Raw genomic sequence first — 17,860 nt, forward strand, 5'->3', positions numbered from 1 at the left:
ACTGGAGAAGAGAAACAACTTTTCATATATTTATTGGACATCTGTATTTCACCTATGGTGAATTGCCTGTCTCTTTCTCTATTGAGTTGCTTTGAATATATATATATATATATATATATATATATATATATATATATATATATATATATATTTTTAAACTTAAAAAAATTTTAACATCTTTATTGGAGTATAATTGCTTTACAATGTTGTGTTAGTTTCTGCTGTATAACAAAGTGAATCAGCTATATGTATACATATGTCCCCATATCTCCTCCCTCTTGCATCTCCCTCCCACCCTCCCTATCCCACCCCTCTAGGTGGTCACAAAGCACTGAGCTGATCTCCCTGTGCTATGCGGCTGCTTCCCACTAGCTATCTATTTTACATTTAGTAGTATATATAAGTCCATGCCACCCTCTCACTTCTTCCCAGCTTACCCTTCCCCTCCCCGTGTCCTCAAGTCCATTCTCTACGTCTGCATCTTTATTCCTGTCCTGCCCCTAGGTTCTTGAGAACCTTTTTTTTTTAGATTCACATATATGTGTTAGCATACGGTATTTGTTTTTCTCTTTCTGACTTACTCCACTCTGTATGACAGACTCTAGGTCCATCCACCTCACTACAAATAACTCAATTTCATTTCTTTTTATGGCTGAGTAATATTCCACTGCATATATGTACCACATCTTCTTTATACATTCATCTGTCGATGGACACTTAGGTTGCTTCCATGCCCTGGCTATTGTAAATAGTGCTGCAAAGAACACTGTGGTACATGACTCTTTTTTTGAGTTATGGTTTTCTCAGGGTGTATGCCCAGTAGTGGGATTGCTGGATCGTATGATAGTTCTATTTGTAGTTTTTTAAGGAACCTCCATACTGTTCTCCATAGTGGCTGTATCAGTTTACATTCCCACCAACAGTGCAAGAGGGTTCCCTTTTCTCCACACCCTCTCCAGCATTTATTGTTTGTAGACTTTTTGATGATGGCCATTCTGACTGGTGTGAGGTGATACCTCATTGTAGTTTTCATTTGCATTTCTCTAATGGTTAATGATGTTGAGCATCCTTTCATATGTTTGTTGGCAATCTGTATATCTTCTTTGGAGAAATGTCTATTTAGGTCTTCTGCCCATTTTTGGATTTGGTTGTTTGTTTTTTGATGTTGAGCTGCATGAGCTGCTTATATATTTTGGAGATTAATCCTTTGTCAGTTGCTTCATTTGCAAATATTTTCTCCCATTCTGAGGGTTGTCTTTTTGTCTTGTTTATGGTTTCCTTTGCTGTGCAAAAGCTTTTAAGTTTCATTAGGTCCCATTTGTTTATTTTTGTTTTTATTTCTCTTCCTCTAGGAGGTGGGTCAAAAAGGATCTTGCTGTGATTGATGTCATAGAGTGTTCTGCCTATGTCTTCCTCTAAGAGTTTTATAGTGTCTGGCCTTACATTTAGGTCTTTAATTGAATATATATTGTGATAGTAATCCTCTATCTGTTAATCTGTGATGGAAGTATATTTTCAGTTTTACATGTGTTTTTCATGGCTTTTTCCCATACTGATATTTTAATACAGAGAAAACACTTTCACTCATTATCTTACTCTACATGGAATACTATTGAAAATAAATCAATGTAGGCAGATTAAACATAATATTCTTATCAAATGATTCAAGAGAATAGTCTTTTCTTGACGTAAATGAGCTGAAGTCAAGGTAGAAAATGAAGCAGAATTAAAGATACTGGTGTCCTTTGCAACGACAGGATACAATGATGACACAATATTTTTTTAAGTTAAGTAGGCCTTATGGAGTTTTTTTAAAATTTAAGAACTTTACTGAAGTTATTTTAAATATTTTTAAATGTCTTTAAGGAAGCATTTACTATTACAGCTTTGAAGTTAAGAGGCTCTAGAGAGAATTTTTTTTTTTTTTTTTTTGGTGAAATTAAATGCTTCTAGACTAGTCTTCTTGGTAATTCTTAACAGTCAGACTGCCTTACAGTAAGATATTATTAGGAAATACATTGCTCATTCCAAAAGCTTTCTCTATGTTTGACTGTTTACCCTTCACATCCTTTAGTTTTTACAAAATTTGGACGATATTCAGTTTACCTTTTTATGTGAGGGTGCGTATTTTCTAAATAATACTTTTCCATAAACCACTATTATTTTTATAGAGTTTCCTGAGTCACATTTAATTCAGACAAGTATTGTAGTAAAAGGAACTCTTGTCTGCATACTCTCCTAGAAAACCTCCCCCCAAAATGACTCATTCAGTTGCTGTTTCTGTTCATTAATAAATAAGTAAAGACAAGAGAATACCACTATTGCATTACCTATCTGTAATTGGGTATGCTCCTGATACACTTTATAATAGTTAAGGCAGATTCTTTTCAAATGAGCAAATACTGTGGGAAAAGGTTATTTCTAATGAAACTATGGTGAAATTTCTGGCCCAATAAATATTTACCAGGATATTTTCCAAAGTAGCAAAAGTCTATCTAGAGGTAGACACTTTCATTGTTATGCTTGTGTTCTGGAGTTCCAGGAATCCTGGTGATTCATCTGAATTAAGAAGTCGTTTTTCCATTTAAATATGAACCATGACATCCAGTACGTTAGCCAGATATTGCAAGATTTCTTTTGATGATTGTACAGACTAGTTCTCTAAATTCAAACCTGGGCAGTGTATACTTCCAGTGAGGAAAAGACATCCAAGAATTATTTAACTGGCACTTTTCCACCTCCTGAGAGGCAGAAGAGTATGTGCAGTGGTGCGTTTGTCGGGAAGGAGCCCATCAGTAAAATTAAGAGTGTGAGGCCTTCTTTGATGTGCTATTAATCAGCTGTTGCCTGATTTCATTCAATTTGTCTGGCTTGTCATCTGTACATTATTATTTCATGTTCTGAACATAGACTTCCAGGTGTGTAATTCTAAGTACGAACACAGCTGGAGAGTTCTTCATGAATTCCACTGGGGAAGAGGACATCAAGTACCACTTGTCCACAGTTACAAACATACAGGTCTTTGGAACAAATGGATCTTTAGTGAAGTCTCTGAAGGGCCTGCACTCACATCGGGAAGGTACCTTGGCCTCCGTAACACTCTGCACTGCCATGACTTAAGACACAAAACATTGCTCTCTGCTTTAAGATGCAAAGCAACCCCCCCACGCACCCAGTTACCAGTAACAGGCATTTGCTAAGTGGCTATCTGTGTCCATCTAATGTCATGCCAGGCCTGTCAGATTTAAGTCTCTGCTCCTTAAATTCTTCACCAATCAGGACTACTAAACTCCAAGGCAGTAATCGCTGGGAAAATCTCTTTCTAGATTATTTCATTCAGCTTTCCCGTTTAGCTCGTAAACCGAGGCCAGGCGCCTGTCAATTCAGTCAAGGTTAAATACCATGAGAATATGTGTCCCTAAAATCACTTTTGAATTTTCCACATGATCTGCTTACCTTCCAGTTCACTTTCTATATGACAGTCGAAGCCCTCAACTTGTTGACATGCAGAGTTATCTTCTTCCTCAGCGGAAATGCTTTTTTATTTTATGAATGTATAGTGTGTGGAGTTAAGGTTGCATTGCCTTCAAGGATAAGGAGAGGCAGTACTTGTATTATGTCTCCCCTTTCCTCCAGGAACCCAGAGATTTGGAAGATGTCAGTAACTGACATTTTGAAAGAACAGTGCATTGTAATTTGTAACAAGTTCTCCAAGGGTCTAGTGCTTTCCCTGGAAAAGGTGGATTGCTTAAGGAAATAGTAAGGTTCCTTTATCCTTCATTTCTGTTTACTTAAGAAGAGTGAGGCAGTATAAAAGTTAATGTAACTTCTAAGACTGCTTCAGCACTCAGCAAATCCAGATCACCGTGTATTTTTAATAAGAGATTATATATGTTGTTACTATGAAATCTTTCACAAATTGCTGCAAACATTAACAATGGATTCTCCACTGTAAAACAGCAGCCATCACCACTAAGCAGGGGGCACACTTTTTTTTATTTCTGCTCTGTGGCAGTCCTTCTCACTGTTATGAAAAGGTGTTGATTAGATTTTATTTATGCTACATATTTAGGGTATCCAACTGAGGAACCAAACTCATTTATCTGGCACACTTGGCAGGTAGTTCAAGGCCTGTAGAATCAGAACTGTAACAGAATAGCACTGAACAATTTAAAACTCGCCAAACACCGTACCTCTACTCAGCGACCTACAGGGCATGGCAACATGCCATGTTTGCATGTTCGTATGTGCACCTCAATTCCCAGGGCTCTTCAAACTTGTCTGTTGCCCAAGAACTGCTCTGTGCTGGGAAATCCTGGACTCCCCATGTCTGAGGTGAAATATTCATCTCAGTGTTGTTGACAGAAGTCGATTGTTTCTTTTTTGCTTCGTAAAATAGCCTCAGACTAAGCATTCACAGCCGTGTTTTACTAGCAGTGACAATGGGTGGCATTCGATAATCATTTCCAAGTGGGATAAACAGGTTTCAGAGCATATAAAAGAAATCTCTAGGCAGTCTGAAGATTAGGAGGACTGAGTTGTCCTAAACAGAATTTTAACTGCTAATAATAGTCAACATAGTCATTGCATGGCAAGACTCACTTCAGGATCCACACCCAATGCCTCTTCTTCAGGAAACTCCTTTTCTGAATGACCCCTTTATCTCCATCATGGAAGTGGTTTATCTTTTCTTCGAACCTTCATACATATGGGCACTTATTCTGTGTGAGGCAGTATTCCAGAAGTTGGTGATACAGTGATGAACAAAATTGTCAAGTTCCCCTTCTCATGGAACTTATATTCTACTGAAGGGAGACAGTAAAAACCTAATAAACAAAGAGGTAAATAAGATAGTTGTGCTCTGCAGTAATGGCTCTGGAGGGGACATGATGATGTGCCAGAGAGTACCACAGAGTGGAGGGGATGTGGGCAGGAAGTGAGGTGATCTGGAGGCGTCCTGGAGAAGGTGATATATGACCTGGAATCTGAAGAATGAGACAGAACCATCTATGCCTATAGAAGGGAAGAGCACATGTTGTTGATAGTAACAGTTATGTTGTGTCCAGAATTCTATTGACTAGTAAACTCATTGGGCACAGAGACTGTTATTTACTGGTCCTTGTATGTCCTGTAGCATCTGACTTGAGCCTTTAGGTAGGATTTGTCCCAGTAAACACTTGTTAAATTACATAGATCCATCTGGATGGCAGTAGGAGCAAACTGTTACAAGGTGCTATTCTGCACAGTTCTTTGATAATCAAAAAATGCTAGATCTTAAAACTTCTAGAATAAAAGATTAATGTTTGGTTGGCTGTGTTTCACATAGCTGTGCTGGTATCTTTTAAGCATAACAGCACCTGAACATGAAAGTTGGCAGGCAACTGAGTGATACTTATACAATAGAGGCTGTGTATTACGCTAATCATTATGTTCTAGAAAACATGCATAACTCAGATGCTATCCTCTGGGCACAGACAAGTCGCTTGAAAGTCTCTTCTGTAGGTCAAGGTTAAGGGGTTCACAATATTTTCACTTTGCATTTTGGCAAGTAGAACATACTATTACTTGATTTTTCTTGTTTCCTGTGAACTGTTCCTTCATGACTTAAATGAAGGGAAGAAAATACTTTCTATTTTTATATTAGCATAAAACCAGGGGGTGTGAGAACTGGGAGAGGCTATAAAGAGAGGAATCATTATTATCATCTGGAACAAGAATACCTGGGGCTTCCCTGGTGGCACAGTGGTTGAGAGTCCACCTGCCGATGCAGGGGACACGGGTTCGTGCTCCGGTCCAGGAAGATCCCACATGCCGCGGAGCGGCTGGGCCCGTGAGCCATGGCCACTGAGCCTGTGCGTCCGGAGCCTGTGCTCCGCAACGGGAGAGGCCACAACAGTGAGAGGCCCATGTACCGCAAAGAAAAAAAAAAAGAATACCTTTGTTCATAGTTCTGCTTCTACAGGCTGTGCGATCTTGGGCAAATGATGTAGTCTCTCTATGATTCAGTTTCCTTATCTTTAAAAAACCTGGTGGTCATGAGGTTTAAATGAGTTGATGAATGTAAAGTGCTATGAAAAGAATCTGGCACCTACAAAGGTTATAGAAAGTGTTTTATGTCATGATCCAGTTCAGAGGTCTCAGACTCCCCATGACCAGATTTATTCCCCAAATCAGTTGACTGGCACAACGTTTCAGAATTTTTTCAGAGTCGCTAATGTCGAGAAATAGAGTTATTTCATAAAGCAACTAGATCTTCTGCTTCTTTTGCAAAACTAAGAGGTCAGGAAACATAGGGCTTTCATACTCACAGCCATTAGCAGTCTTTGATCCATCCCTTTTCAACCGAGCCTGTCCTCTCCGATTTACTGCAGTCTCCACCGTTCTCTATTGCATCCCTGACACCCATTAGTATTAGCAGCCTACAGGTATTATTGATATTTGAGCTTGCCACCTGTCCTCTTTCCAGAGCAAAAGGGTTCTGACAGATTTTGTTTTCATGTTGGAGATGCCAAGTCGGGACGAGGAGCAGGTAGACAAGTACAGAGAACAGTTCCAGTGGAAAACATTCCTTAGTCAATTGTACTCACTTAAAATTGAAACCCTGTAGAGCAAGTGTGTCAATGTTACAGTGCATGTAATACTAAATTTTTTTAAAAGCTTATATTAACAGTCTGTATTTTGAACACCTCTATTGAAATGTCTCATCCATTATTTGCATGAATTTATTGCTTGAAGACATTCATTTTTGTTTTGTTCAAGCAATGCTTATTACTTATCTTTACCAGGCACTTCTTTCCATTAACAGAGGACAAACATGATTAAGACGTTGTCCTTCCCTTAGGAGCTTATTGTGTCCTTCCCTTAGGAGCTTATGATTAAGACCAAAAAGAGTCCCAAAAATGAGGAGTCCAAAAAGTGATGTCAACACGTACGCTAAAGTGTTCTCTACTTTTCTATTTCTCTTTGATTCAAGGGGGGTTTATGTCACCCCAAATCCAGTCCCCAATATGGGTCTGTGAAATGGATTTTAGTTAATAAACATAAATATCTTAATAGTGGAGAAGTTTTTATTTGAATTTTGTTTTTTAGACAGTGACTTTCATCTCTCAGGAAGTCTTATGTTTGATTTTTCCATAAATGACAACAAGAAACCACAAGTAAGGGCCATTTTTCCCCTCTGTTTTCTAGCTTAACTAATAAAGAGAATTCATTTTGAACTGTGAAGTGGAATATACCTTGTTGGGAAATTGTTTCATGGTCCTGTTGAATGTTTAAAGATGTGCTGGCAGTTGGAGTTTCCATAATGTAATCTAACCAGTCATTTCCTGGGATGGTTCCAAACTTGCTGGGTCATCAATTTAATACACCAGGTTAAAAAACAGATTCAGTCTCTAGAAAAGCAAGATGCATTGCCTCTGTAAGTGGGTGTTCAGTGCATATAGTTTTAACTTTGGCAGTCATTTCAAATGAAATATTGTTAGCATGAGGATGTTACAGACACTTCAGGACACCACAGTCTTTTAAAAAACGTTTAATCTGTATAATCTTTATTTAATATCTAATCCCGCCTTTAAATTCAGCTTTCATCATTTTTTTGTTCTCGTATTCTCTCTCATCTATGATGTGATACATCTTACAATGAGAACAAGAGATCTTTATACTTTTCATCATCTATAATTTGCCAAATCCAATCATTTACATCAGTCCATCCCAATACCATATTGTACAGTGATGTCAGTTCTCACAAAAGTTCCACACCTGTAATGTGATCCAAACTCCTCCACTCAGGAAGAGAACAGTTCATAGGACCAGTGGTAATGTAAAAATGTAAATTTTTAGAAGCACATCCTCCTGCAAGTGCCTACCGTAATTATAGAGAAGAGAATTTTATAGCTGTTCAGAGTTTTGAGCCAGTTTTTGTCCTGCACATAATAATGAAGCAGAATGAAACAAAATGTTGCTGTTCCCTTTCCAAAACATTTCAACTTTCCTCCCTGTTCCCTTAAAAAAAAAAAAAAACACTCATGCTGCAGATTGCCCAGGTTCACCAAACACACAGTGCCAAACTGGAGCAGCAAGTAACAGTGGAAATGAATTTAAACACCATTTAGTTAACCTAGTAAAACTAGTGTTGATGGGTAAGAGAGAGTTTTCTCTTTACCAGAATTAAAGAAAGATTTCATTTAAAACTGTAAAGTTCTATACATATTATAATTAAGTATAAAAATCTACAAATAATAAAAAATAAAATGAAGTTAATGAAGAAATACAATGATACCATATCTCTTTACTTTGCATAATAATGCATAACATCCATAAAAGCTGTTATTTAAATCAACATTACCCTTTGACTTGCTAAGTCTACTTTCATATTGAAGTTATCTTAAAGTCCAAGCTAGTTGGATTTAGATCAGTGAGATTTTTTAAACCATCCCGTTTCATTTAAAATTACTAATTTCTGAATTTTCGCCTACTCTGTAGCTTGATGCATCAAACAAAAATACTGTAATTGTGGATTTCTGATGTATGTACCTTCAAATAAAACTTCACATAAAAATTGAAATTACAACTAGTAACTTTCTTAAAATAGTAACTGAATATGAATTATTAATCAAACTCTATCACTGATTCTGAAAAGCCTTAGAAGCATTTAGTTTGCTTTCATATTATTGGAAGGAATAATTGGCAGGATTCCAGAAATGATGGTTTTTGAACATTTATATAAACAGTGATATATAGATAGATATTATAAATATAAATTTATATTACAGGTCAATGGCCTTGTTTCATAAGATCTTATTTTTCTGTTTGTTTACAATTTTCTGTTTGTTTTACAAGTAAGGACTCTGGGCCACAAAGTAACAGCCAATTTCTTTTCCCTAAACTCGTGTAACATTTTAAAATTCCTTATGTAATCTTGCCTTGAAGGTAATAAACGAAATGAATTCTCAAGAATAATTCTGGTTCTTGTAGTTTATGGCAGTGTTTATGTGAATGTTATCATGTTGGATGAAAAGAAAACATTCAGTTTTATCAGATTGCTTCTTGCTCTTCTAAGTGAATTTGCCCCATGGTATACTGAGTAGTCCTACATTAAACTGGCTTTGTTAACACAGCCAAGAATTAGGTCTCTTTAATTAAGGAAAGTAACTGAAAGGTGATTTGGTCAACTTTTCATATGATTTTCCAAATCTGAGAACATTTTAAGTCTGCTAAGAAAGTGTGACATCACGTCAGCTTTTATTCTGAGTGTTGAAACTTTCCAACTATGGAAAAATATCACTTTTCATTTTAGTGTATGCTTAAAACTGGCCCATTGGATATAGTTAAAGCAGGGACCTAACCCTACAAATTTAATTATTTTCCAGTAAAATTCAATTCCATTGGAGATATTTATTCAATATATTTATGATTCTGGTTTGGCAAACCTTTGGCTCATCTTTAAAAGTGCCCTAGATCTCTCTGCAAGAGTTGAGCCCTTCCAGAATAATTATGCTTTGTAGTTTTATTTTATGGAATTGAAATTATAAATGTAACTGTAGACATAATATCCCTAAGTAGAACCTCATCTCAAATTTCTTTTTATTGCAGCTAGTGAATCTGCAAATCAAAAATTTCCCATTTGGTAATAAATGGTATTACCTTTTGATGCAGATAGGCATTGAAAAGGATGGAAATTGTCTGTAAATATGATTTGTTTCTCATCAGTAATTATTTCAAATTAGAAATTAACTGAGTAATGTGATAATACAAGGGCTCTAGAAGCAGACAAGTGTAGGTTCATGTTTTGGCTCCACTGTTTACTAGCATTTGACCCAAAAGAGTATATTTAAACTTTATGAGCTTAGATCCTCAACTATAGATAACCAGGCCTGTCTTGTAAGGTGCCTAACACAGTGATTATTAAGAGTATACTAAGCTAAGAGCTTAATAAATGAGATATATAATTATAATAACTGTTAAAAAGTAATTCAGTTCTTTTATTCCAATGATTATTTTTCCTGATGATTCCCAAGTACATTTCCATGATATCAAGAGATACCATGAAATTGTTCAAAAACATTGTAAACACAGTTAAATTTATTTTATTTTATTTTTTAAAAACGTTTATTGGAATATAGTTGCCTTACAATATTGTGTTAGTTTCTACTGTACAGCAAAGTGACTCAGCTATACGTATACATATATCCCCTGTTTTTTTGACTTCCTTCTCGTTTAGGTCATCACAGAGCATTGAGTAGAGTTCCCTGAGCTATACAGTAGGTTCTCATTAGTTATCTATTTTATACATAGTATCATTAGTCTATATATGATACTATATACAATAGTGTATATATGTCAATCCCAATCTCCCCATTCATCCCATCTCCCCTTTCCCCCTTGGTATCCATATGTTTGTTCTCTGTGTCTGTGTCTCTGTTTCTGCTTTGTAAATAAGATCGTCTATACCAACTTTTTCAGATTCCATATATATGCGTTAATATACGATGTTTTTTTTCTCTTTATGACTTACTTCACTTCATTTATTTTTTTTAATCTATGTACTGGGCTGATTAATTACAAAATGAGAAACAAGAGTGCACAGAGATATAATTGTAACCGAAACATTAATATTTGTGTGTCTTATATAATCCAGTAGTCACTATGTTTTTCAATTATATAAATGATAGTATAATTTTAACCCTTTACTTTTATGGTTGAGGAGTAATTTTAAATTATATTCATTTTTTTCTTGGAGGGAATCCAAAGAAGCTGTAGGCCCTGTTCATATGAAGTACTAGATTGGACAGATTGGGGGAATTTACTTTTCATTTTTTATCTTCCTGAACTGCTTGCATTTCCTATATGTAAAACTTTAGAAAATGTCAATGAAGTAATATATGGAGTGGGATTAAGAACGATTTTTTGGTTTGCTTTCAACTTTATATTTCTGCATTAAACTAATGAAATTGAAAAGCTGCAAATTATTTGAAAGTCCTAGAAGTAAGGTTCAAATAGTTTGATCTCCAATTCTCTTCTTTTCATACTTTAAAAATAAAGTAACTCAAAAAAGAAATTAAGGGGAAATAAATGACATTAATGAACAGAAACATAGTTTTAGTTTATTCCTCTCACATTCTTAAGGATCAAACCACTAAATACAATAGTAAAATAAAAGGCAATTTAAAAATACACAAATATATTATGCTGTGTCAGGGTCACTTGCATCTTACCATATCACTCTGAGAACATCACTACTATATGAACAGCTGGATGTGCTTTATTGGGAAAATGATTTTGTGTCAGTATTTCTGCACTAGTGCTTTGGCTCAATAATGAATATATGAGACCTTTTGTTGGAAAATAAAATTTAAAAAAATGCAAATAAAAATATATAAATATATAAATCAGATAGTCTCTTATATCTTATCGTCCTTTATTGTTTTTCAAACATATAGCAAAAGTCACCATCAGAGTCATTCATTGGTCGAGAGAAGAGGTCGAATTCCCAGTCATACATCGGACGACCCATCCAGCTCGACAAGATCTTGCTGTCCAAAGTTAAAGTGCCGCACACTTTCGCCATCCACTCCTACACACGGCCCACTGTGTGCCAGTACTGCAAGAAGCTTCTCAAGGGGCTCTTCAGGCAGGGCCTGCAGTGCAAAGGTAAGGACGACCTTGCCACCAAGTATTTGTCAACCGCCGAAGTTTGAGCCTCACCTATTTGAAATGACTATTTTTCCCACACCTTCTCTTTCTGATGCATGCTTGGTTTTGATTTGCTTTCTTTTAAAATGATTGTGATTAGATTGCAGATTCAACTGTCATAAACGTTGTGCACCAAAAGTACCCAACAACTGCCTTGGCGAAGTGACCATTAACGGAGGTAGGTAAAAGGTCAGCTGTCACATCTATGCTTCTTTTCCCTCTTAAGGCATGTGTCAGTTAGGACTTAGCGGGATTTTTTTACTTTTAATTTCTTCCATTCAGATACTCGTGACCCAAACCAAAGTAAATTACGGTCTCTGTCCTACTTTACTGTAAAAAAGCACCCATCATTGCGTTGTGATAAAGACCAGAGATTTTCTTGATTTTTACATGGTGAGCCAGCTAGTACTGAAAACTTGGATATCCAGGATTTCTTCCCCAGCTCTCTTATTTTTCTACACCTATTCTAGTTCATTCAGAAGCGTAGAAATTGTTGGAATGCCTCCCAGTTATAGCTATCAGTCTCATCCTCCATCCTTTTCATTCCCGGCATTGAGACAGAAGTTAACTTTTCTTCCCTGTCTGTCAAGGAAGGGAAGAATCACAGAAATTGACCTACCAGGAAATAGTTACAACTTTCTTCCTCCACCTGCTTACTATTCTCATTATGTATGTGCTTGTTAACCCGCATCTTTAATAATAATAAAAGGAACTTTAATTTAGACAATTAAAAACTACATATCCTTTTCTATATTGGGGAATATTCCTTTGGGAAAACTTTAATTGTATAAATTAAGATTGAAGGAATTCTAAGAAAAACGCTATGTCCTAAAGGAACAGCTCTCATTTTCTTCCCTGGTAGAATTCCTGATGGATTCTGACCAAAATATTTGACTTAGTGTCCCAGGCTGACTTTTTCCATAGATAGTAGACTGTGTTATATTTTCAGTCTGTTATCAGTTTGCTGATTCCTCTGGGAAGAAAACTGGTGATAAAAGACTGGAGAAACAGGTTGAGTATTTCTGTTGCTAAAATCCTGAAGAACAAGTGATTATGTATGTTCTCCAACTTTCTTCTCTAGAAGAAGAAGAGAAAGCTCTCTAGGAAAACATTCCCATAGTAGTTTCTGGCTTCAAGATGCATGAATTAGCTGCCAAACTCAAAAGCTTGGCAATCTTCCCGCTTTCTGTGGCATATGGTATTGATTTTGTTCAGGCCCAGGAAATGTCAATGTGTACTTGATAACTAGAACCAAAGGGAAACAGTGTAGTTTATGTTATGTTGATTAATTTGAAATTGCATTTTTCCATACAGTCAGAAAAATCTGGAAAAATGTGCATTTTCCAAGCTTGGCAGGCTAGGGTCTCTGATCAATCTGTTTTCTAACTTTAAAGTAAGTACTTTGCCTTAGTAAGTAATTATAATTTACTACATTACCATCAGCTATATAATGACAGGATTCAGTATTACTTCGAATATCAAATATCTTAGGCTTATGTGACCATATATTAGAATCCATGATTTTAAAAGTTACTGGAATATCAAGAATCAGTGACCTTGAGTGTTCTTGCATGTCAAAGTTTCCCACATCCTCCCATGTATTTCTTTTTCCCACCAGGGCTGTACTACTGAAATAAGATTCGTATCCTCTTCACTGGTGCCTGGTATCACTTTGCTTCCTAGCACTTTGTTTCTGTCTCACCCTTGGCTTCCTTCCAAGACTTCCCATGACTTTTCATGCTTTTAGGTTTAGGGGCACAAAAAACGAGCATATGCTCGTAAAATTATACATTCATCCTCTCATTCATTCAGGTGACTATGAACTAAAATTTAAAAGGAAAGTGAAAGAAAAGAAAAATTCTTCACATAACTATATTTTTAGGGCTTCCAGTTGATTTGCTTTAAGATTGCCTAACTTTCTCTTAAGTCCTGGCTCCAGGATTCCAGGCTTATCTTCATGGGCACAAAACAATTTTTTAGATTTGCTTAGCCCTGGGGCAGAGTCTGATGTAGTCATGGAAGAAGGGAGCGATGACAATGACAGTGAAAGAAACAGTGGGCTCATGGATGACATGGAAGAGGCAATGGTCCAAGATGCTGAGATGGTCATGGCAGAGTGCCAGAACGACAGTGGGGAGATGCAGGATCCAGACCCAGACCACGAGGACTCCAACAGAACCATCAGGTGAGGGCTGCAACCCCAGCTTTGGCCAAACAGGGGAACCCCAAGTGGTATGTACTTTTTAAAGCTCTTTGATATTTTTATCTGTTATAAACTTAAAGTGTGCATTCACAGGCATACCTCGTCTTATTGCTTTATTGCACTTCAAAGGTATTCCGTTTTTTTTACAAATTGAAGGTTTGTGGCAACCTAGGGTAGTGCACATCTATCAGTGCCATTTTTTCCACAGCGTGTGCTCACTTTGTGTCTCTGTGTCACATTTTGGTAATTCTTACAAGATTTCAAACTTTTTCCTTATTATTATATTAGTTAGGGTAATCTGTGTTTAGCAGTCTTTGAGGTTACTATTGTAATTGTTTTGGGACACCACAAACCATGGCCAGTATAATACAGTATACTTAATCGATAAATGGTGTGTGTGTTCTGACTGCCCCACCAACCAGCCGTTCTCCAGTCTCTCTCCACTTCCTCTGGCCTCTCTATTCCCTGAGATACAGCAATATTGAAATTAGGCCAGTTAATAAACCCTACAATGGCCTCTCAGTGTTCAAGTGAAAGGCAGAGTCACACGTCTCTCACTTTAAATAAAAAGCTGGCAATAAGTAAGATTAGTGAGGAAAGCATGTCGAAAGCTGAGATGGGCCAAAAGCTAGGCCTCTTGAGCTAAACAGTCAGCCAAGTTGTCATGCAAAGTAAAAGTTCTTCATAGAATTAAAAGTGCTACTTCAGCAAACACGTGAATAATAAGAAAGCAAAACAACATTATTGCTGAAGGAAAAAGTTTCAGTGGTCTTGATAGAAGGTCAAACCAGCCACAACATTCCCTTAAAGCAAAGCCTAAGCCAGACCAAGATCCTAATTCTTTTCAAGTCTGTGAAAGCTGAGAAAGGTGAGGAAGCTGCAGGAGAAAAGTTTGAAGCTAGTAGAGATTGATTTACACGGCGTTTAAGGAAATAAGCCATCTCCATAGCATAAAAGTACAAGGGGGGGAAGCATTAAGTGCTGATATAGAAGCTTCAGCAAGTTACCAAAATATCTAGCTAAGATAATAAATGAGGGTGGCTACACTAAACATCACACTTGCAATGTAGATGAAACAGCCTTATATTGGAAGACAGTGTCATCTCGGACTTTCACAGCTAGAGAGAAGACGATGCCTGGCTTCAAAGCTTCAAAGGACAGGCTGACTCTGCAGCTGGTAACTTTTAAGTTGAAACCAATGCTCATTTACCATTCTGAAAATCTTAGGGCCCTTAAGAATTATGCCAAATCCACTCTACTTACGCTCTGTAGATGGAACAACAAAGCCTGGATGACAGCATATCTGTTTACAACATAGTTTACTGAATATTTTAAGTCCACTGTTGAGACTTATTGCTCAGAAAAAAATATTCCTTTCAAAATGCTACTGCTCACTGACAATGCACCTGGTCACCCAAGAGCTCTGACAGAGATGGACAGTGAAATTCATGTTGCTTTCACGCCTGCTAACACAACATCCATTTTTGCAGCCCATGGATCAAGGAGCAATTTCAACTTTCACGTCTTATTATTTAAGAGATACATTTTGTAAGGTTATCATTGCCATAGATAGATGGCTGTTCTTCTGATGGATCTGGGCAAAGTCAACTGAAAACCTTCTGGAAAGGATTCACCATTCAGATGCCATTAAGAACATTCATGATTAATGGGAAGAGGTCAAAATATCAACATTAACAGGAGTTTGGAAGAAGTTGTTTCCAAACCTCATGGATGACTTTGAGTGGTTCAAGACTGCGATGGAGAAAGTAACTGCTGATGTGGTGGAAATAGCATGAGAACTAAAATTAGAAGTGGAGTCTGAAGATGTGACTGCAATGTCATGATAAAACTTTAAGGGTTGAGCAGAGGAAGTGGTTTCCTGAGATGGAATCTACTCCTGGTGAAGATTCTGTGAAGTTTGTTGAAATGACAACAAAGGATTTAGGATATTACATACATTTAGTTGATAAAGCAGTAGCAGGGTTTGAGAGTATTGACTCCAATTTTGAAAGAAGTTCTGTGGGTAAAATGCTATAAAACAGCATTGCGTGCTACAGGGAAATCATTCGTGAAAGGAAGAGTCAATCAATGCTGCAGACTTTATCGTTGTCCTATTTTAAGATATTGCCACAGTCATACCAGCCTTCAGCCAACACCATCCACATCAGTCCACAGCCATCAACAACAAGGCAAGACTCTCCACCAGCAAAAAAATTATATCTCCCCTGAAGGCTGAGGTGATGGTTAGCATTTTTTAAAGCAATAAACTAATTTTTAATTAAGCTAGATACATTTTTTTAAGCATAATGCTATTACACACTTAGTACACCACAGTATAGTATAAACATAACATATATACACTGGGAAACCAAAAAAAATTCATGTGACTCGCTTTATTGCCATATTTGCTTTATCTCTGTGATCTGGAACCAAACCTGCAATATCTCCGAGGTATGTCTATAATAATGTAGTTTGTGTCCTTCCCTGGTATTGCCTCATTCTTTGACCCATTTTCTTTTGCATGTGAGGGTTACACGTATGTGCAAATGACAAATTTACTACTAAGTTAATATTCATTCAAAGCTCATTGTGTAAGGGTAAGCTGGGACAAAGTGAGAGAGTGGCATGGACATATATACACTACCAAATGTAAAATAGATAGCTAGTGGGAAGCAGCCGCATAGCACAGGGAGATCAGCTCGGTGCTTTGTGACCAGCTAGAGGGGTGGGATAGGGAGGGTGGGAGGGAGGGAGATGCAAGAGGGAAGAGATATGGGAACATATGTATATGTATAACTGATTCACTTTATTATAAAGCAGAAACTAACACACCACTGTAAAGCAATTATACTTCAATAAAGACGTTAAAAAAAAAAAAGCTCATTGTGTGCACATACAGAGATCAGGGATCAACCTCAGCGGACACCATCTATTTTTATAGCTGGTCCCTATTACAGATATCACATACATCTGGACCTTACTGTTCTTGATTTTATTTCAGAAGTGTGTGGAGTTTCATATTTGTCATCTAATTATCTGTACTTTTTGATTTGTAGATGATCCCCATTTTTTATATTAGTGGTCAGCACACTATGGCCCGAATCAGGCTGCTGTCTGTTTTGTAATAAAGTTTTATTGGAACATAGCCAGGCCCGTTCATAGCTATGGCTATGTCTGCTTTTGCACCACAATGACAAAGTTAAGTATTCTGCAAAGCCTGAAATATGTATTACCCGGCTCTTTACAAAAATAGTTTCCAAACCTCTGATTTATGTTATAAAGTGTATTCAAACTTTTGTGTCCATTTTACAAATACCATATTCATTGACTGACTGAAATTGTTCATGAGAGGAGAGCAATAAAATAATTGGATTTTATTCCATTCAATAGCATGAGAAATATTTTTTAACTACTGGAAAATATTAGTCTTATGACCCCACTGTCTTTCAAAGGTGTACATTTCTTTAGTATCAAAAGATTGGTGTGGGCAGGTGGGCCTGTGGTTGGGGGCAGTGAAGGAGAGAGGAAGACACAGAGACAGAAAAGACAGAGAAAGAAAGACATGAAGGATGGGCATAATTCCATGAGCAATAGTTGTTTAAAAGACAGTTTCAACAGCAGATTCTAATTTTTGTGAAATTATCCAGAGAGAGATTGAAATTCACAGTAACTGATATTATCTCTAAACGATTAATATTATGGCTGTAATATGTAGCAAGCAAGCATTCATGTGTGATTCTGAATACTGTGGCCTCAAGACACTAAAACTGTAATCTACCCAATGTTCACCCCAAAACCGAGCACCGTGCACTTCAACCTGAAAACCGAGGAGCTTATTATCCTCCCTCGGGATTGTTAAGGTGTACATATCAAGCGCCTATCACTCTTCAGAGTAATCCAGATTCTGAACTAGGGTACTCTGGCAGTACCGTTCACTAAAAATGGAATATGAAATTTTTTTTTGAC

The 17,860-nt window shown here is 36.9% G+C and overlaps 1 protein-coding gene across 3 annotated transcripts in view; it reads left to right on the plus strand.

Moving 5' to 3' along the window:
• The window catches only part of PRKD1 (protein kinase D1), a 334,418-nt gene that overhangs the window by 264,556 nt on the left and 52,002 nt on the right, over positions 1–17,860 (plus strand). For all 3 annotated transcript variants that reach the window (XM_060144227.1, XM_060144221.1, XM_060144228.1), the window contains exons 5-7: positions 11,439–11,649; positions 11,792–11,869; positions 13,672–13,876. In XM_060144227.1, the coding sequence (XP_060000210.1) occupies positions 11,439–11,649; positions 11,792–11,869; positions 13,672–13,876 (494 nt within the window). The remainder of the gene's footprint in view (positions 1–11,438; positions 11,650–11,791; positions 11,870–13,671; positions 13,877–17,860) is intronic.

This window comes from Lagenorhynchus albirostris, chromosome 1 (assembly GCF_949774975.1).
Source record: "Lagenorhynchus albirostris chromosome 1, mLagAlb1.1, whole genome shotgun sequence".
NCBI lineage: Eukaryota > Metazoa > Chordata > Mammalia > Artiodactyla > Delphinidae > Lagenorhynchus > Lagenorhynchus albirostris.